General features: G+C 45.5%; 1 protein-coding gene across 1 annotated transcript in view; it reads right to left on the bottom strand.

The window, feature by feature from the left end:
- klf7a (Kruppel-like factor 7a) overlaps positions 1-7,549 on the bottom strand; it is a 31,668-nt gene extending 24,119 nt beyond the window's left edge. The window contains exon 1 of the mRNA XM_012823391.3: positions 5,931-7,549. Coding sequence (XP_012678845.1) covers positions 5,931-6,116 — 186 coding nt within the window. The 5' untranslated portion in view covers positions 6,117-7,549. The remainder of the gene's footprint in view (positions 1-5,930) is intronic.
- Positions 7,550-16,785: the final 9,236 nt, after the last annotated feature.

Genomic DNA, 16,785 nt, shown 5'->3' with positions numbered 1-16,785 from the left:
TTGTTAATCAAAGCCTTGAGTGCTGGAGCTGCACACGTCAACTCCGAAGACGCCGGGACTCATACATAAAGATGCTTTCCTCCTCACCCTCCTCCGCTTTCTCTCTCTCTCTCTCTCTCTCTCTCTGTCTCTCCCCATAGTCTGGGGTGCTGACAGTCACTCCTGAAGCCTCCAACAAATGAATGCATCGTCTCCCATCCTCTCTTTCATCAAACCCTAACCTTTTCATCACCCTTCAACGTGGCGCCCATCACCGGCAATCATCTGCTCTTGGCTTGATTAACGACTCCGAGGCCAGGAGTGGGTGCATTCTGCGCAGCCTGGTGTATGATCTTAATTGGATTGCGCTAGGTCAGCGAAAGCATTGTTAAAGAGGTGACCCTGGCAGTCTTTCCTCGAGTATGATGGGATTAAAAAAATAAATAAAAAAAAGGAACAGAGTTTTTTGCGCTTGGCGGCGGCGATTACACAGCCGGTGACTTTTATGCGTCACGGGGGCTCCATTTTGTCTGCGTAAACTCCCCGCTCCAGTTGTCAAAACACTTGTGGCATCTGGATTGCGAGAGTGCTGTCGAAGGTGCTATGTAGCCACAAGACAGTTTAATACTGAGCAGTAGACGAATTAACATATTATAAATATTAGATGGGTCGCCTAATTATTGAAGTTTTTCCTCCCTGTGAAATAAACCGTTACTGTTACCCTACATTATGCAGCCAGCTAGCCTTTGACACAAAAACTGTGTACAGCGCACAAAGCTTGCGCTTTCGAAATGTCACACAGGCCTAAGGAATGGCAGCTGCCCAAAAATAGCCTCCTCCCCTACTATTCGCTTTGAGCAAAACTTCTTATCCATCACTTTAGCACCTCAGAGGCACGCAGCATACCTGCTCGAACAGAGGGCGCGAAGATATGAAGGAGAGTACCGTCTGCTAGCTAATTATAGCCACTTCATTAATTACAGCCATTCCACCTCTTCTCGGGGAACCGTGTGTCATAATGTATCAGGAAGGATCTACATGGCGGCGGTGCAAGATGATTATCTCGCCGAGCAATTTCATCTGCGATTCGCCCGCCACCTCAAGGAGACGGGTCTCTGAGTTCTTTTGTCGTTTTCAATTACGGATGGTTGTCGGCCTTAATCTTATCTGTGAGCTGATGTGTAATAATCTGCAAAGTGATTATTTTGACGCACTGCTCTACTGTCGTTAATGGAGACAACATAGTAAACTATGTTAAATAGAGGATTTAACGATAGGCTGATAAAGTGAATACAATAGAAAGGGGAACTGTATCGCCATGCATGACAGTGTTGACAGTGATCTAAGTTATGAGAGGCTGCACCTTCAGTTTTGTGTAGTACTGTTACACTCTTAACAAACTTGTGAAACCCAACATAAGAGCATATTGGCAATTTCAGGGAAAATTATTGAGAATCTTACCTCAGTGATGGAGAATGTTACATCATTTCATATCTCCCACTGATCCTTGTTTTTATTTTACTTGCTAAAAACTTTAAAAGGCTTTCTGTTTCTTACTATGTGGACAGATGGAGTCTGGAGGAGAAAAAAAAACTTTGATGGTCATCTCTGCCCAACCTCTCTTTCCATTTTCCATTCTTCAGATTTGACAGATGAGAGAATGTTCCAGAAAGAAGCAGGGAGACACAGAGTGAAGCCAGCCAGAGGACAAAACCGGCATGTTTTAAATCAAACCCTCCAGTGAAGACAGTGAAGGAGAGAACATACAGAGCGTGAAAAAAAAACACACTATGCTGACCTGCAGAGGACTTCCCCACACAAATGACCCGTATGGTCTAGCAGCTCCTCCATTGGCCATTCCCCTTTCACAGTGCATGGGAACATTTCCGCGCTGTCCGGAAAAGTCTTTAAGATTTCACGGCGCTTGGCTTCGAATGAGTTTAGATGGAGCGAAGGGGATGTGGTGTGGCGGTGCTCTCTCGCCTGCTCCCATAACCACTGTGTGAGAAAGCAGCTGGGCTCTACTGAGAATTACATAACAGCCATCCCAGCAGTCATCGCCTACAGTAATGGGAACGCGTTCAGCTGGATAGGACTCAACAGGGAGGCGTTAGCGTTAGCTAACGCTTGAACCCTCATGGCCAGCTGGCTGCAGCCAGGGCCTTGGGTTTGTGGGGCACGCGAGATGGGCCCCTCTGGGGGCTCATCCTGCCGAAGTCATCTGAAGAAAAAACAAGATTGAATTATTTTCTCTTCTTTCCTGAGAGAGAGAGAGAAAAAATAAGATATTCTTTTTTTCCTCTCTCTCTCTCTCTCTTTTCCCTCTATGTGTTCCTTTAGTTTTGGGGAGCAGTGGGCTGTGCAATGAGACACTGCGGAGGAGAATGTGCAGCCTCTGCAATTCACTTCACTGTCCTGTCAATTCCCACATCTGAGGGACTGCAGAAGCACTGCATAGGGGCCCAGCCTGGCTTAATACGTATGGCCGCTTACTGTGCCTAGACAGCTAAACCCCAGGCTTTTGATGACTGGTGACGGTTGTGACACAGAAAACATGATTCACAGACGAATGCGGCAACTCGATTGGAAATGAAACCGCATGAGAGATATTTGGGGGAGATGGTCACATAATATTACTGATGCTTTATTTGGTCACCATGCCACATTTCTTTCCCTCAAATACGCAATGAAACCCACAAACATTTGACCAGCAAGTTTGATGACGATTAGTCTGCGGCTTACTGAAGGTGTTTTGAGGGCTGCAAAATCAAGGAAAAAAACGTACTGCAAACCTGTAACTAATTTACTGCAACCTGTAAGCGACCAGCACTGCGGTTTGCACACTGTTCCTCCAATGAGAAAAAAAAATCACACCTGGATTTCTTCTATAATCCTGCCAGTTCCACCATCCTCGCCTGCATTTCTCCTTGCAGGATTAGGCAAGGTGCATTTGAGCCCCATGCCGTGCAGAATCTAAAAATACCCAGCAGCTGAAATCGAAGCAACAAGAACAAAAAGATGTTTCAAGTTCCTGAAAATCCCGAAATAGATGCAGCAGACAAACGTGGTCTACAACAGTCGGAATGAGGCACCATATCCCGTTGAGACCCCCACAAAAATCATCAGCAGAGATTGGCTGTGGTGGTGGTGGTGGTGGAGGAGGAGGGGGACAAACTGCTCTGTTTTCATATTCTTTCGGGTACTCAAAGCACGCCTGTCAGTGGCAGACAAAATGCAGATCCCAGATCAGACAGCCCACACATTTCCCATGTCACCGCAAAATCCTTTTGGTGGAATTCTTTGGTGTGTGGACCGTTCCTACTGGGAAAAGTCATCCTACTGAACCAGTCAAGGTTCAGAAAAAATAAACTGGTTAAAAACTGATTTGTGTTTGTTATGCTACCCTATTTGTTTTGTGTGTAATTGGCTGTGTGTAAAGCTGTTGTAACCAAATAACACGGCAATTATCCCATTGTGTTGCATACTGGGTGAAATGTGTTAAAGGCTTCATTTGCGAGCCAGGCAGCGATTAGTATCTAGGTTAGGGTTAGTGTGGGACCGTATTTGGGTTAGGGCTATATTTAGAGTGTTTGTTGAAAATACTGACAAGTATCTCACCAGACCAACACTTCCTCAAGCGTATGCATTTCCTTTGTCCTGTGCTCTGCCTGGGCTGATGGAAGAAGGGTCATCCCACTCCTCACAATACCCCCACCACACACACACACACACACACACACACACACACACACAACCTCTTCACATAACCTTTCCCACTGCCCCTGATAACACACGCACAGCAAGACATCCTCTGTTTGTTAGCGGATGGCGCAGACTTTGGAGCAAACAAACCTGGCTGTCTCCTCTGGCTCAACAGAGCATGCGTCATGGCCCTAAAGACATATTTATCCTAAAGGCTGCGTGGAGACAGCACGCTGGCAGCAGCTCCATCTAGCAGCTGCATCCTCCACATCACCCTACACACCAACCACTTTTACAGCCTGATTCATGCTGTCCAGCTCGGGCTGCAAACACAACAATCATTCTTGTCATAAGCGGTGGTGGTAATGTTTCCCCCTTTCAGGTCAGGAAAGATCTTGGCCAGCCCCACTAGCCATACATACAGCTGTGTGCAGAGGCATCAGGGCCTTTCACAGGCGGTGATGATGTGTGAGAACATCTTTTTTTTCTCCCTCCACCAGCTATCCATAGTGTCATGGCCTATTTCCCCCCCCCACCCCCCAACACAAATGCCGGCGTTTTACGCTGTTCAAAGCAATATTTTCTGCCCCATGGGCAGCCGATGTGGCCCTTTCCAGTTTCTCTGGCCTCGCTGTGCACTGATCAGCTTTAATGATGTCAAGCCCCCCCACCTCCACCATTCATTCACAAGGCTACTGCAAAGTCCATAGACCCACTCATACAGCTTCATGTAGATGGTCTTTCAGTGTGCCCACACACACACACACACACACACACACACACTTGTTCAGAGCCAACCGTCCTTGACTGTTTGGCACAGTTTCTTGAACATGATCAGCAACATCACCAATTTGCAGTCTGATGCAGGAAGGCACTTAATCAGTAATGGATACTTCTGATTTCACAGAGGAAAACTTATCATTTTTGATTATTCACAGTGCTTGAAACAGAGGAAATGGTAATGTAAGCTACTATTACACAACGCAGAGATGGACAGCCAACCTAATGTCCTAGATGAACCACATAGTAGGTTCACCTGTACCATAGGCAGGCTAAGGTAATGATTATACACTACAGTTTGAAAAGGGCTGTGTTTGTGCATATCAACCAAGAGAGATGCCGGGGGTTCACGTCGAACCTCCATCAATTAACCATGCGCTACGTGTGGATGCTACGGCAGGAGAGCAGGGATGCAAGGAGTCATCGAGTTCTCCCTTTAGATCTCACAGTATGCGCAATAACCTCATGGATCACTTCTTTGCGTGAAAGGCGTACAATATCTTAACCAGCCCCTTGCAATATACTGTGGTTCAGCTGAAGCTGACACTGAGCGCATGGATTGAAAAACACAAAACTATTTTACTCTTTTCACTTAGATAGCATTCATTTAAAATATATCTGAATCTAAGACTTGCGTTAATTCGCTGCGCATCGTACATTTAAGAGAGAAATGGCTGCTATCGTAAGCGTAAGCGCATGGCCATGTGGATGCCAGTGTGCTTTGTCTGGTCCGCATGGCTTCATTTTAAAGAATGAACGCTGGATTAAATAGGCTTTTCAGCAAGAGCCGGCAAATGACAACTGACTACTTGACTTCCATGGGATTTCTTAAAGATAGACTTTGACTCATTAATGGGATCACAAGAAAAGTCCCTGTTCTAGCAGCATCATTCAGGACATTTCCGTCAACGGCGCTTATCGCTCTGATACATTCGTGCAGCTGCGCTTATATTATGCATAGCAAATGGGAGTCTCTTTTCCCATTGAGAGGTTTAAAACATTAAGGAAACCGACAGAAGCAAATGCATTATTAAAGAACGTGTCTGTTTTTATATTATTTAAATCCTCTTTTTTGTTCCACTCGCCTCTCTCCTCAATAGGCAAATCTTGCACCGCGATGTCCGTAGCTCCTTTTAAATACGAATAACTGGCTGTCATCAAATTGCACATGAAGGAAAACTCAGCGAATATTTTGTTTAGGCTTTGGTTCCCAAAGTGCTAACGCTAAGAGTACACGATGCCAACCGTTGTAAGTCAATTTAACTTCAACTATACGTCTACTACTGTTGTAAACAATGTATCCGAAACTTTGTAACATTGCAGGAGAATCATTACTACTTTTCAGCATCTAGAGGCAGCAGCGATGCATGGAAGTTGATGCTGTCAGCCAATAACTACAAGATGCTGCCAGCAATTTCAGTCATTTTAACAGCGGGGAGCTACAGTAACGTTATAAAAACACAAGTCACCTGCTGCCAGTTCTCCTCCAAGGACGGCATCGCGGAGAAGTAGCCAGTGTCATGGACGAGCTGGAGTTCCTGGAAAATACTGTAATTCGCCAAAACATCCATGTTGTTGGTCGACGTGCTATTTGGCGACTTTGATCCACAATACAGAGAATCCACTTTCGCTTGATCAAATACGTCAAAAACCATTCAGATCCGATATGACCAATCCTATGCGATAAAACTGTGAGAGCTACATAAAAATGGAAAAATATGAACTATGTAATTAGGGAAAACAATATTTGTAAATTGTGTGACAACTTGGACGTGCAAGTCCGTACGCTTTAGTTAGCGCGCTGCGGTTTCAGTCTTGAGAGTAGGATGCAAGCTCTCTCACAAAATGTCCATCAAACAGGCTATCCGCATTTCAAAATTGCAATCTTACTAGATTCCAGGTACCCGTCCCCTGCTCTACTTCATCGCAAGCAAGAAGCAGAGCTCGCCTACTTCGTACCGAGTGCGAGCCAAGGGCGATTCAGAAGGGGGCAGCGACGGAGAGCGGTTTGGGGGCGTGTACAGTTGTCAGTCAATTCAGCACGTAACCATATAAGGTAAATAGGGTTGATGACTTTGCTTGCGACCAATTAGGGCGGCGCTAAAATCTGTATTCAGGCGGAGTCAAATTAGGCTTCGTACTGCCGTTGGTCGCTTGCCTCTGTCAATCACACCATACATAGCGCTGAAAGGTGAGCTATTTTTAGTGGGCTATATAAATCAAGAGGCAGTGGCGCCGGCTCAGTCGTAGTCAGAGCGTCGTCCGCAAGCATGGAGAGCCGCGTGCTCTGTTTTCAACGTGAACGTGTGAAGCTGTCAGTTGCCACAGCAGAAGTAGCAGTCACTGCTCTTATCTCATCAATGCTAATGACAGACATACCTCACCACCTATATCTGTAAACGTATGTTTTTTACAGACAAATCTACCGATGTTAGAGTATTATTCCCCACTGTATTATAAGTGGACCAATAAGAAAAAAAAAAAAACTGAAGAATTTACAAATATTGTACGAATCCACGACGAGAACATTATGCAATTGTAAAACTCTAAAATAATAAATTTGCTCTAAGCCTACCCTGGAGCATCCTGTTGCCTCTGGTGGTCGTAGTTGGAACTATTTCCTCCGTCTTTCCTGCTCTATCCAGATCGCCATCTGTGTTTGAAAGCCCGTGCAGGCGGGTTTTGCTCTGATTGAGTAATTTCCATCTGCACACTTGCTAGAGCTTATATTTGCTTGAAATTCTCGAATTACTGATATCTATCCATTCCATGTGTCTACACATAGACTATTTTAGTCTATTTCTCAGCCACGCACGTTCCTGAACTTAATTTCCACGCTGTAAATAAGGCCAAGGTAAGTGTACGGACGGTTCGTGAATTTACGGATTGATGTGAATCTTGAACTGAACGTAAAACTGTCAGCAGCAGACCTCGGACCACATATTGTGGAATAGCTGCACAGTGCACACAAATCCAATGTTCCTCAAAAACGGCCCTAAGGACGCAAAGGGGGACCAAAGTGTACAGTGTTTGTTCTTGAATTTCTCCTTCTTTGGAACATTGTAAAGGAAGAGAGCGAGAGAAAAAGAGCGAGAGAGTAAAAAAAAATCGATGTCGATTTGAAATGGTTTACCTCGGGGTGATATGCCTACCAGACCATGAAATAATTATAGTCATAATGCTGTTGCAAACAACAGTAACCATAGACCTAATATGACAGTAATCACTCTAGCCGATCATTACCATTGGGAATGTAATTATTCCAATGGATTTACAAGCATATAGCTTAAAGTATGGATATAGTTGGAGATTGTGTTGAAACTTAATTTCCAAAATATTGGTTGGCATGTTTTACATTATTATGAATCCTAAAGGTTGACAGATGACAAGGTAGGCTACATGAGTTAGCTGGGTGTAAAAACGTAAAACATAGGCATTTGTTTACATTCACCAAATCCCTAGGAGCCATGAAATGCCTAAATTTGGCATTCTGCCCGTTATCTGAGAACTTGTTAGACAATACAACGCATCCGAAAATCCTCTGGCTCATGGTTGTTAGTGGTATGCACTGACATGCTGACTTTGCTGAGGCAGCAGGATGTAATGCAGTCAAATATTGTTTTTTAGGCTGGCAAGACAAAGTGGTTATCATCAGTCCCTTACAATGCAGTATTATTACACTTCGGGTGGTTTATGAATTTTGAATGCTCAAAGTATATAGAATAGAATGGGATGGGAGGGGAGGAAATGAAATATGAGAGAATACAACTTCATCGTCCAGTCAAGGTTGGACATTTGTCTGATACACTGGATGTGAAAAAGCAGAAGGAGATATGTGTGGGAAAAGGTGGAACTAGTCTTGAATAAGTCCAAGGCTATCTGTTTTTTTGTACGTTTGTACGTTCACACATTGCTCCTCAGAATAAACAAAAGCCACTTTCAGACTTAACTGGTCCAAGTGTGCGTGTGTAATCACCATGGAAATACAGTGACCTGAGCGTGACCGGTCTCCTGAGCTGGGGGGGGGGGGGGTTGCCACCATACTCTTTTGACCCCAAACCTTTAACATGTAATTAGATAAGTTCAACCATTAAATGCTTTGGAGACAACAGAGGGGTGGACAAGTACTTCTCTTTGTGTGTGTGCGTGTGTGTGTTGTGTTTTGCTTAATAAGAGAGTATCAGTACACAAAAATGTCATGTCTGCAGACTGAGGAGCAGCCAGTCTCACATTTTTATAGCATGCCTTTTAGTCTTGCAGCAGCTTACGTAATGGCTTTTAAGATCCTGTAGAAAGGATTCAGGTTAGACACTAGATGTGGAATTTGAGAATAGGCCTACAGAAGCAGAAAACAGCTGCAAGCTTTATGATGTGAAGGGGCTGCTATAGCGGTTAAACTCACATGCTTAGAGCCTGTTGCATTCTGGGAAACAAACAAACAAACAAACAAACATGCTCTGTTCCCTAGAACACCTTGATGATGTTGGACGCACCATATGCCCATGATGCCACCACGGCTGTGGGGTTAAACACGGAGAAGAATGGCAATCCTGTAAATCCGGAGTATGTGTGGGCTCCACGTGAAACAAGTAAACAGGGATAAGGGGGAGTACGGAGGAGCATGGCAGAGACAGAGAGCAAGAGAGAGAGAGAGAGAGAGGGCGAGAGTGAGGTGGGTTACTGTAATCTGACTCAGTGCAAAGCCCCCCTTCCACATTCCGGGTGTGTTATGTATCCGATTTGCTCTAGTTGTGTAAGCCCGATTTATGCTCTCCTCTCCATCCCTCCCCTGAGCGGCCACAGTGGCACGGGGAGCTGTAATCTCATTATTCTGCTCTGGGGGGCTGGCTGACGGCCCTGGAACTACGATTTACACATGGCATTTGGGGAGGGAGAGGAGCGTGCGCCATCGTCGAAGCACCCACTGACATTTATCCATTTGACACATTTGCCTTGTCTTACCTCTCTTCCTCTCTCGCTCCCTCTCTCTCTCTCTCTATCGTTCTCTTGGGCACTCACTTGCTACTATCTCTTTCTCTTTCCCTGTCTGTATCTCTCCTGCTCTCTCATCCCCTTTCCCTAGATTCTGCGACCCTCTACCATGTCCTGTCTCCCTAACACACACACACACAGACACACACAGACATGCACGCGGGTGTACTGACACACAACCTTGTAACACTCTCTTTCCCAAGCAGTCTGTCTTGCTGTGCCTGCAGTGCTGTCTATGTGTGTGTTCAGCTGGGGAGCACGAGCCAAGGAGCCGCAGGAAGAACAACAGAATTATGAGACTTTCTCACATTCAGTCCACGTGTGTGTGTGTGTGTGTGTGTGTGTGTGTGTGTGTGTGTGTGTGTGCGTGTGTTGTGCAGCCACTGAGACGCATAACAGAAAGCAGCCACTGGAACACACATGGGCATACATAGAATGCACACACACACACACACACACACTCACTCAGCACACATAAAACATCTCATTCACATCATAAAAAACATCACGCACACACACACAAACATACACACATACATACTCACAGAGCTCGCATGAAACATCATACACACAGTCGTACACAAAATGACACATACACACATATATACACACATAGACTCATACAGATTCCATTCATGCACCCAAGCACAGATATACTCACCTACACAAGGCATAGCCACACACACACACTTACACCCATGTTTTCCATCTCTACTTATCGGCACTGCGCTGAGCAGAGTTTAAATATTGAAAAGGTGCTGCCGGCTGTGCTGGTGGAACCTCAAGGGAACCCTCCTCACTCCAGCACTGCCGGGCCTAGCCAATCAGGTCTGTCCATGTTACACCATAAAGCCAACAAGCCAAGACAAGAGTGTAGCGTTTGGAAAGAAGAAGGAGAAACGAAAGAAGAGAAAGAAAGGGAAAGAAGAAGAGGAGAGGGGTAAAAAAAAAACCCAGTTGAGGCTAATTTTGTGTTCATTTCCTGCCAGTGGTCCCCATGTGTTCATAACCACCCGGCAGTTAAAGGGGAATGCCATTAGTCTGTCCACTCTTCCGTTGGGTCTCTGCGCTGACAAGGCTTTTTCCTGCCAGTTAGCAGCATTACAGCATTAATAATAGAGCGCTAGCCATCCAAACGCGACACCCGCCTTATAAAAAAAAAAGAGCTAATCATTCCGGCATAATGCATATTTTGCTCTTTTGCTCCTTGGATCCATTGCAGGCGTTAATCAATGTTTTGTCGAGTGTGGAAGGAGGGGCGAAAAAAACCTGATAAATGCCCTTGACCTTTGTCCGGCAACGCTGAACCGAATGAACTTATTTGTGCGGCGAGGATAAGATATGCTCCACCCGTCCCTAGTGAGATTGAGTTTGTGTGTGTGTGTGTGTGTGTGTGTGTGTGTGTGTACACAGGCACGTGGGTGTTGGTGCTGTGTCTTATACATGGTCCCAGTGTGTCTATGGGGATGTGTGGTTCACTGGTACACACTGAACACTGTTTGCTTGTGGGGTGAGTGTGTGTATGTAGTCATGTCTCATGTGTATGTATGTGTGTATTTGTCTCTGTAAAGGATGTATCATGCATAAATTATTACAAGCATTGAAATGTACATGGCAAGTGTATGTGTACACTGAGTCAATGTTTGTGTGTCATTGGTATGTAATGTATAAGGTGTGTCTGTAGTTCTGTGTGGGTATATGTTGTGTAATTGTTTAGTGTTTGTTTTTGTGTATGTGTTGTGTTACATGTGTGTTTTATGTAAATGTGTTTGTGTGTGTGTTGTGTATATGTTACACAAATCTTAGTGTAAGTGTTTTTGTGTATCTGTGTGTGTGTATGTATGTGTTGTGTAAGTCTGTAGTGTGTAAGTCTGTAGTGTGAGTGTGAGTGTGTTTGTGTGTGTGTGTCTGTGTGTGTATGTGTTGTGTAAGTCTGTAGTGTGTGTGTGTGTTGTGTAAGTCTGTAGTGTGAGTGTGTGTGTGTGTGTGTGTGTGTGAGTGTGTGTGTGTGTGTGTGTGTGTGTGTGCAGCCTGAGCGTGGTCCTGTGGCGGCTCCTAAAGCTGTGTGAGTCAGTAGGGCTCTTGCGTGCCTGATCCAGCAGATGTTCATGCACTCTCTGCAGCTTGTGGCCTTTGCACTTGAACATGGACAGGACACAGTAGGTGGTTGACGATACAGCATGGTGTGTGTGTGGGGGTATATAGTCTGTAGGTGTGTGTGTGTGTGTGTGGGCGGATGGATGGATGGGTTGATGTGTCGTAGGTGTATGCAATAATATGCATTTACGATTCCTTTGTGTGTGAGGCTAATTGTGTGGGGGTTAGGGGTGTTGGCAGGTACGCAGAGGTATCTTTGCTTTCATATTAGTGTGTGTATGTGGTGTGTCATGGAATTTCAGCATTTGTGTGTGGGGTGTATATTGTGACTATTTGTGTGCCTTTGAATGCTGTTGTCTGTCTGTTGTGAGGTGCTGGGTTTGTGTTGTGTTGTAGTGCACAGTGTATCTCTGAGTTCATGTGGGAGTAGTCAGATTTGTCCTTCATGTTTGTATGGTGATTCTGTCATGCGTTTTTCTTTTTTTTTTGCACAGTTAACTGCAATTTAGTTTCATGCCTTTGTGTGTGTGTGTGTGTGGGTGGGCACATTTTTGAGAGTGTAACTTGTGTGTGCTTTGCAACTGGACCAAATGTGTGGTGGGCTTTCTCTACTTGTTAATTCCTACCCTCTAAACAAAACCACCTACTCTCTCCTTACTGATCTATCGACTTTTTTCCCTTTCCTTGCTCTTTCTCTCTCACTGTCGTTCTCGCTCTCTCCCTCTCTCTCTCCAACTCTCTTTCTCTTCCCTGGTTTACTTTGTCTCATTTGTTCCTCTCTTACACTCACTCTCGCTGACTCTGTCTTGAACTTTCTCTTTCTCTATCTATATCTCACCCTGTCCATATCATCCCCCCCCCTTTCTCTCCATAACCCCCTAACTCTCTAACCTACATTTATGGCAGTGCAGAAGATGCCTGGATGTGTGTGCTGGCGTCTTATCAGTACCTGCTGTGTGATGTGTTGTGTGTGTGTCAGCAAGTGATCCCTGTGTGTGTGGCATACTGGAGGGGAGATAGGGGTTCATCTCCCCGGGGGTATTGGGGGCGGGGGGGGGTAAAAAAAAGAGAGAGAGAGAGAGGGAGGTAGAGACAGAGAGAAAGAAGGAAAGAGAAAGTGGGGTAAAAAAGGGAAGAGCAAAGAACCAAAATGCCCTCTCAGCTGGCTCGCTTTTTAGTGCTGTGTTGGTGCTTCTCGTGCCAAGAAAACGGAGTAAACAGCAAAAACATCAAGCAGGGAGGGGGGAAACACGGACAGGGCCACAAAAGGGCAGCTTTTTCAAGCCAATTAAATCCGACAGAGAGCGAGGAAGAACAGACAGTCGAAATTTCCCCCCATTGTCCCTGCCATCCTCCAAAAGGTTAACGTGATGCAAATACGGCCTCACTGAATTTCAATAATTGCACACCGATACTCTCCTCTCCTCTCCTCTCCTCCACTCTGTGACTGTGGTCGCACCTGACGGGGGAGGGGAGGGAGTTGGGGACGTTGCCACAATTTCTCTCCATCATCATAATTGCATAAGCGGGTTATTTCCCCTTAGTTTACATGAATATACCGTAATATATTCACAACTGTTTTGCCTTACTAGTACCTGTCAGAAGCGCACAGGAGATAGAGATATGAATATGGAAGGCATTCCAGGGGGCCTGATGTTCATCATGGAAATCACATTAATCGGTCTGTGTGTGTGTGTGTGTGTGTGTGTGTTTGTATGTGTATGTGTGTGTGTGTGTGTGTGTGTGTGTGTGTGTGTGTGTGTGTGTGTGGAGTGCACTGGACTGTGTGTGTTTTTTCCATGTTGTGACTTAGCACAAAAGAAGGAGTCAGGGGTCAAAGAATCGGGCCATTCACTAGGCTGCCATGGCAACACCGCACGGCGTAGCAGCTGTCAGGTATTGACATTCAGCATTGGGATGGGGGGGGGGGGGTTGATGATGGGGGGGCGAGTGGTTGGTTTGGTGTTAGTGGGGGCTGGGGGGCTGTGGATCAGCAGCAGGGGTGCTGGGTAAGCGCAGCATCCTTAACCAAAGGACTTATTCATCAGCCCGAACTGTGCCACAGCTCCAATATGTGTCTGTTTTATTTACGGCCGCAATCTCAATGCCGGCCTGAATATCTTCTCCCCTTAGAAATGGATGAGATATGGGCTGTACGCAACCTGAATGCTTTATATATATAAATAAATAAATAAAACATACTTAGTAGACATTCGACAATGCTCTCAAGTATTCCATTTGTTGTGTTACTATAACAACCTCTAGATTTAACACCCACTGAAACTGCATTTAATCCAGAGCGGGTGTCTGACTAATGCTTATCATAATTTAGTTGGTGATAAGGGCCTAATAATGCAGCCATAGTTTGCTCACCTGTCTGGTCTCTGGTTTAACCCAATCTCTCCACAGACAGGCCCTCTTTGTCAGCTCGTTTCCCCCGCGCTCCGAGCTGATATTGACAGCGAACGGTTCGAATCAATAAGTGTTGTGGCTCTGCAGACCATTCCAGCAACACTTGTCATCAATACTCTCAACGAAAATGAAGCCATGAAATTGCCTCTCCATTAAGCGCAGAAAATATTTATATATATATTTATTTTATGTATTCCCCCCCCCCCTCCCCCTGCTTAGCTGAGATGGCAGTAATATTTGTGTTTCTCTGTGAACATCAGCAATTGTTAAGATTGGACTAGTGAAAATTACTGTTTAAGGATTCTTTTCTGGTAAGCACCTTTTTTATGGGAGGAAATTACAGTACAGTGCGCACACACAGCCGACAAAAGAAAATGGCTTTATGATTGTTTCACCCCATTGATCCTGGACAGAGAGCCCATCCTCTGGAGGACACTATGCAGTGAAACGAGGAGCAGGAAAAAAAAGGACTGTGCAGAGGTTAAAAAAATAGAAGATAATGGATACAGTATGACAAAATGTTGGATTGGGAACGTCCAAGCTTGAGAAAGCACAGTGCCTGTTTGTCGTCCCATGACCTTACTGGACATTAACTTGTTTACAGCGAAGGAACTGCAGTGCGGTACAAAAAAAAAAGAAGAAGACGGCTAGAAAGAAAGTCCTACACATTTGACTTGAAAGAACTCCTTTGTGACTGTGACTGGGAAGACTTGATATGTCTCTCTCTCTCTCTCTCTCTCTCTCTCTCTCTCTCTCTCTCTCTCTCTCCCCCTCTCTCTCTCTTTTTTTCTCTCTCTCTCTCCCCCCCCCTCTCTCTTTTTCTCTCTCTCTCTCTCTTGGCAGCATGCACCGTCTTCGAGATGTGCCCTCTTCAGTCAAACGCCATGTCTAACGAGTAATCAGCAATTATCAGTAATTGGTTCTTTTGACACTTAAACAACCTCCTCGATTGCAAAGCGCAAATCTAATCATCTCAATTGCATGTTTGATGTATGCATGATGTATGTTTATTGTGACGCGGGGTCAGGGTGTCTGCGTCCAATTACACAACTTCACTCGGAGGATTTCTTTCAGTTCATCTCCAGACTGGGTGCACAGTTCCAAATGCCACCGCGTGTAATATTACTTCACCCTGTCTTGTGTGTGTGTGTGTGTGTGTGTGTGTGTGTGTTTTACTAGTCCTGTGTGTGTTGTCTCGTTTGAGTGTGTGTTTTTACTAGTCCTGTGTGTGTTGACTCATGTAATGTGTGTTTTACTAGTCCAGCTGTCATAAAGGAGAAAGAGAGGTGGGCGGGGGGGGGGGGGGGGGGGGGGGGGAGGAGGAGGAGGAGGAGGAGGAGGAGGAGGAGGAGTAGCTTATGATGTGTGTGCTAGACCTGGCCTTGAAGATCAGCTCAGTGGGAGGGTATGATCACCTGCTCCTTGTGACCTGCTTTGCCTGACCTTCACGTGTCTCCCGACCCCTTCCCGTGGGCGCCTCCAAAGACACAACTCCCTGTGATCTGTCTGTGTTTATTTTTAAACTTCCTTTCAAATATACACATCTATGACGGGGAAGAAACATAGAGATGATTAATTAAACAGTCATATTCTCTCCAAGGGGAATCCTTCTGCAGACTCTCTCTCTATTTCTCCCTCTCTCTCTCAGTGTTTCTGGGCTCTCGTTGAAACCTCAGAGGTTTGCAGAAGCTGCACCCCCCCCCCCCCCCCCCCCCCCCCTTCTCCCTCAGCAGCAGAGCTCCTGGATATCCCTGTGCTCAAAGCCATCTCTTCCTTAATGAACGGACCCCGTAAAGGAGAGAATGAGTGACAGAGATAGAGAGAGAAAGAGGGAGAGAGGAAGTGAGAGGCAGAGAGAGTGTTAGAGAGAGAGAGGAAGTGAGAGACTGAGAGAGAGAGAGAGGGAGAGAGGAAGTGAGAGGCAGAGAGAGGGAGTGTGTGTGAGAGAGAGAAAGAGAGCGAGAAGAACAAACAGCTTGCTTTGTCTGGGAGCGTCTCTCCCCCCTCTTCACGCTTTATGATCATACACTCCCACTCTCTGCTTCCAGTCTTAAATCTCCGCCGCACAGTCACCATTTACACAGATAAAGCAGGCAGATTGGTATCCGGCATGGGTTCGGAGCATGCAATTCCATTAAGATCCCAGATTAGGGATCCACAAGGCTGTGCCCCGGCTAAAGAAGGAGAAGAAGAAGAAGAAGAAAGAGATGATGAGGTGTGTGAGTGAGTGTGTGTGTGTGTGTGTGTGTGTGTGTGTGTGTGTTGGGGGGGCGAGATCCATTCAAGCTGGAGCTGGAGAGTGGAGCGAAAGCCACTGGCCATGACTGTCGCTCTCTGTATGAAATTAATAAGAGGGACACAGTGGATGCTCATGGCCTCCACGGGGCTCAGCACTCTCAGGGCTCCAGCAGACTGTGGCTGGGCAGCAGCACTGCATGCTGGGTAATGAGAGAGATGGTACATGTCACGGAAGAATTAGGATGGGAGTGTGTGTGAACACGAGGAGTTAAAGAAAAAAAAATAAATGAAGGGTGGAAAATAAAATCAAACGCACGATGAGAGCCATTGTTTCAAAACTGAAATCTCTCGCTCTTTTTTTTTTTCTTTTGTTTTTTGATGACGTCAGGGGAAGTGAGAGTGAGGAGCATGCAAGAATATATTGATTCATTCATAAGTTTATATGCCTTCTTCAGAAATCACTTTGTAAGGGGGAAAGTGTAGTTAAAAGTGCTGCTGACTTTGTAATTTAAGGAGCGTGTCAGCACTGGCTTTATTTGTGATGCCTGGATGGGTGCACGTAGCCTTTTATTTCTTGTCAAAGAT

This window comes from Clupea harengus, chromosome 21 (assembly GCF_900700415.2).
Source record: "Clupea harengus chromosome 21, Ch_v2.0.2, whole genome shotgun sequence".
Taxonomy (NCBI): domain Eukaryota; kingdom Metazoa; phylum Chordata; class Actinopteri; order Clupeiformes; family Clupeidae; genus Clupea; species Clupea harengus.
The sequence above is the reverse complement of the archived record's forward strand: the minus strand, read 5'-3'. Positions and strand labels throughout refer to the sequence as shown.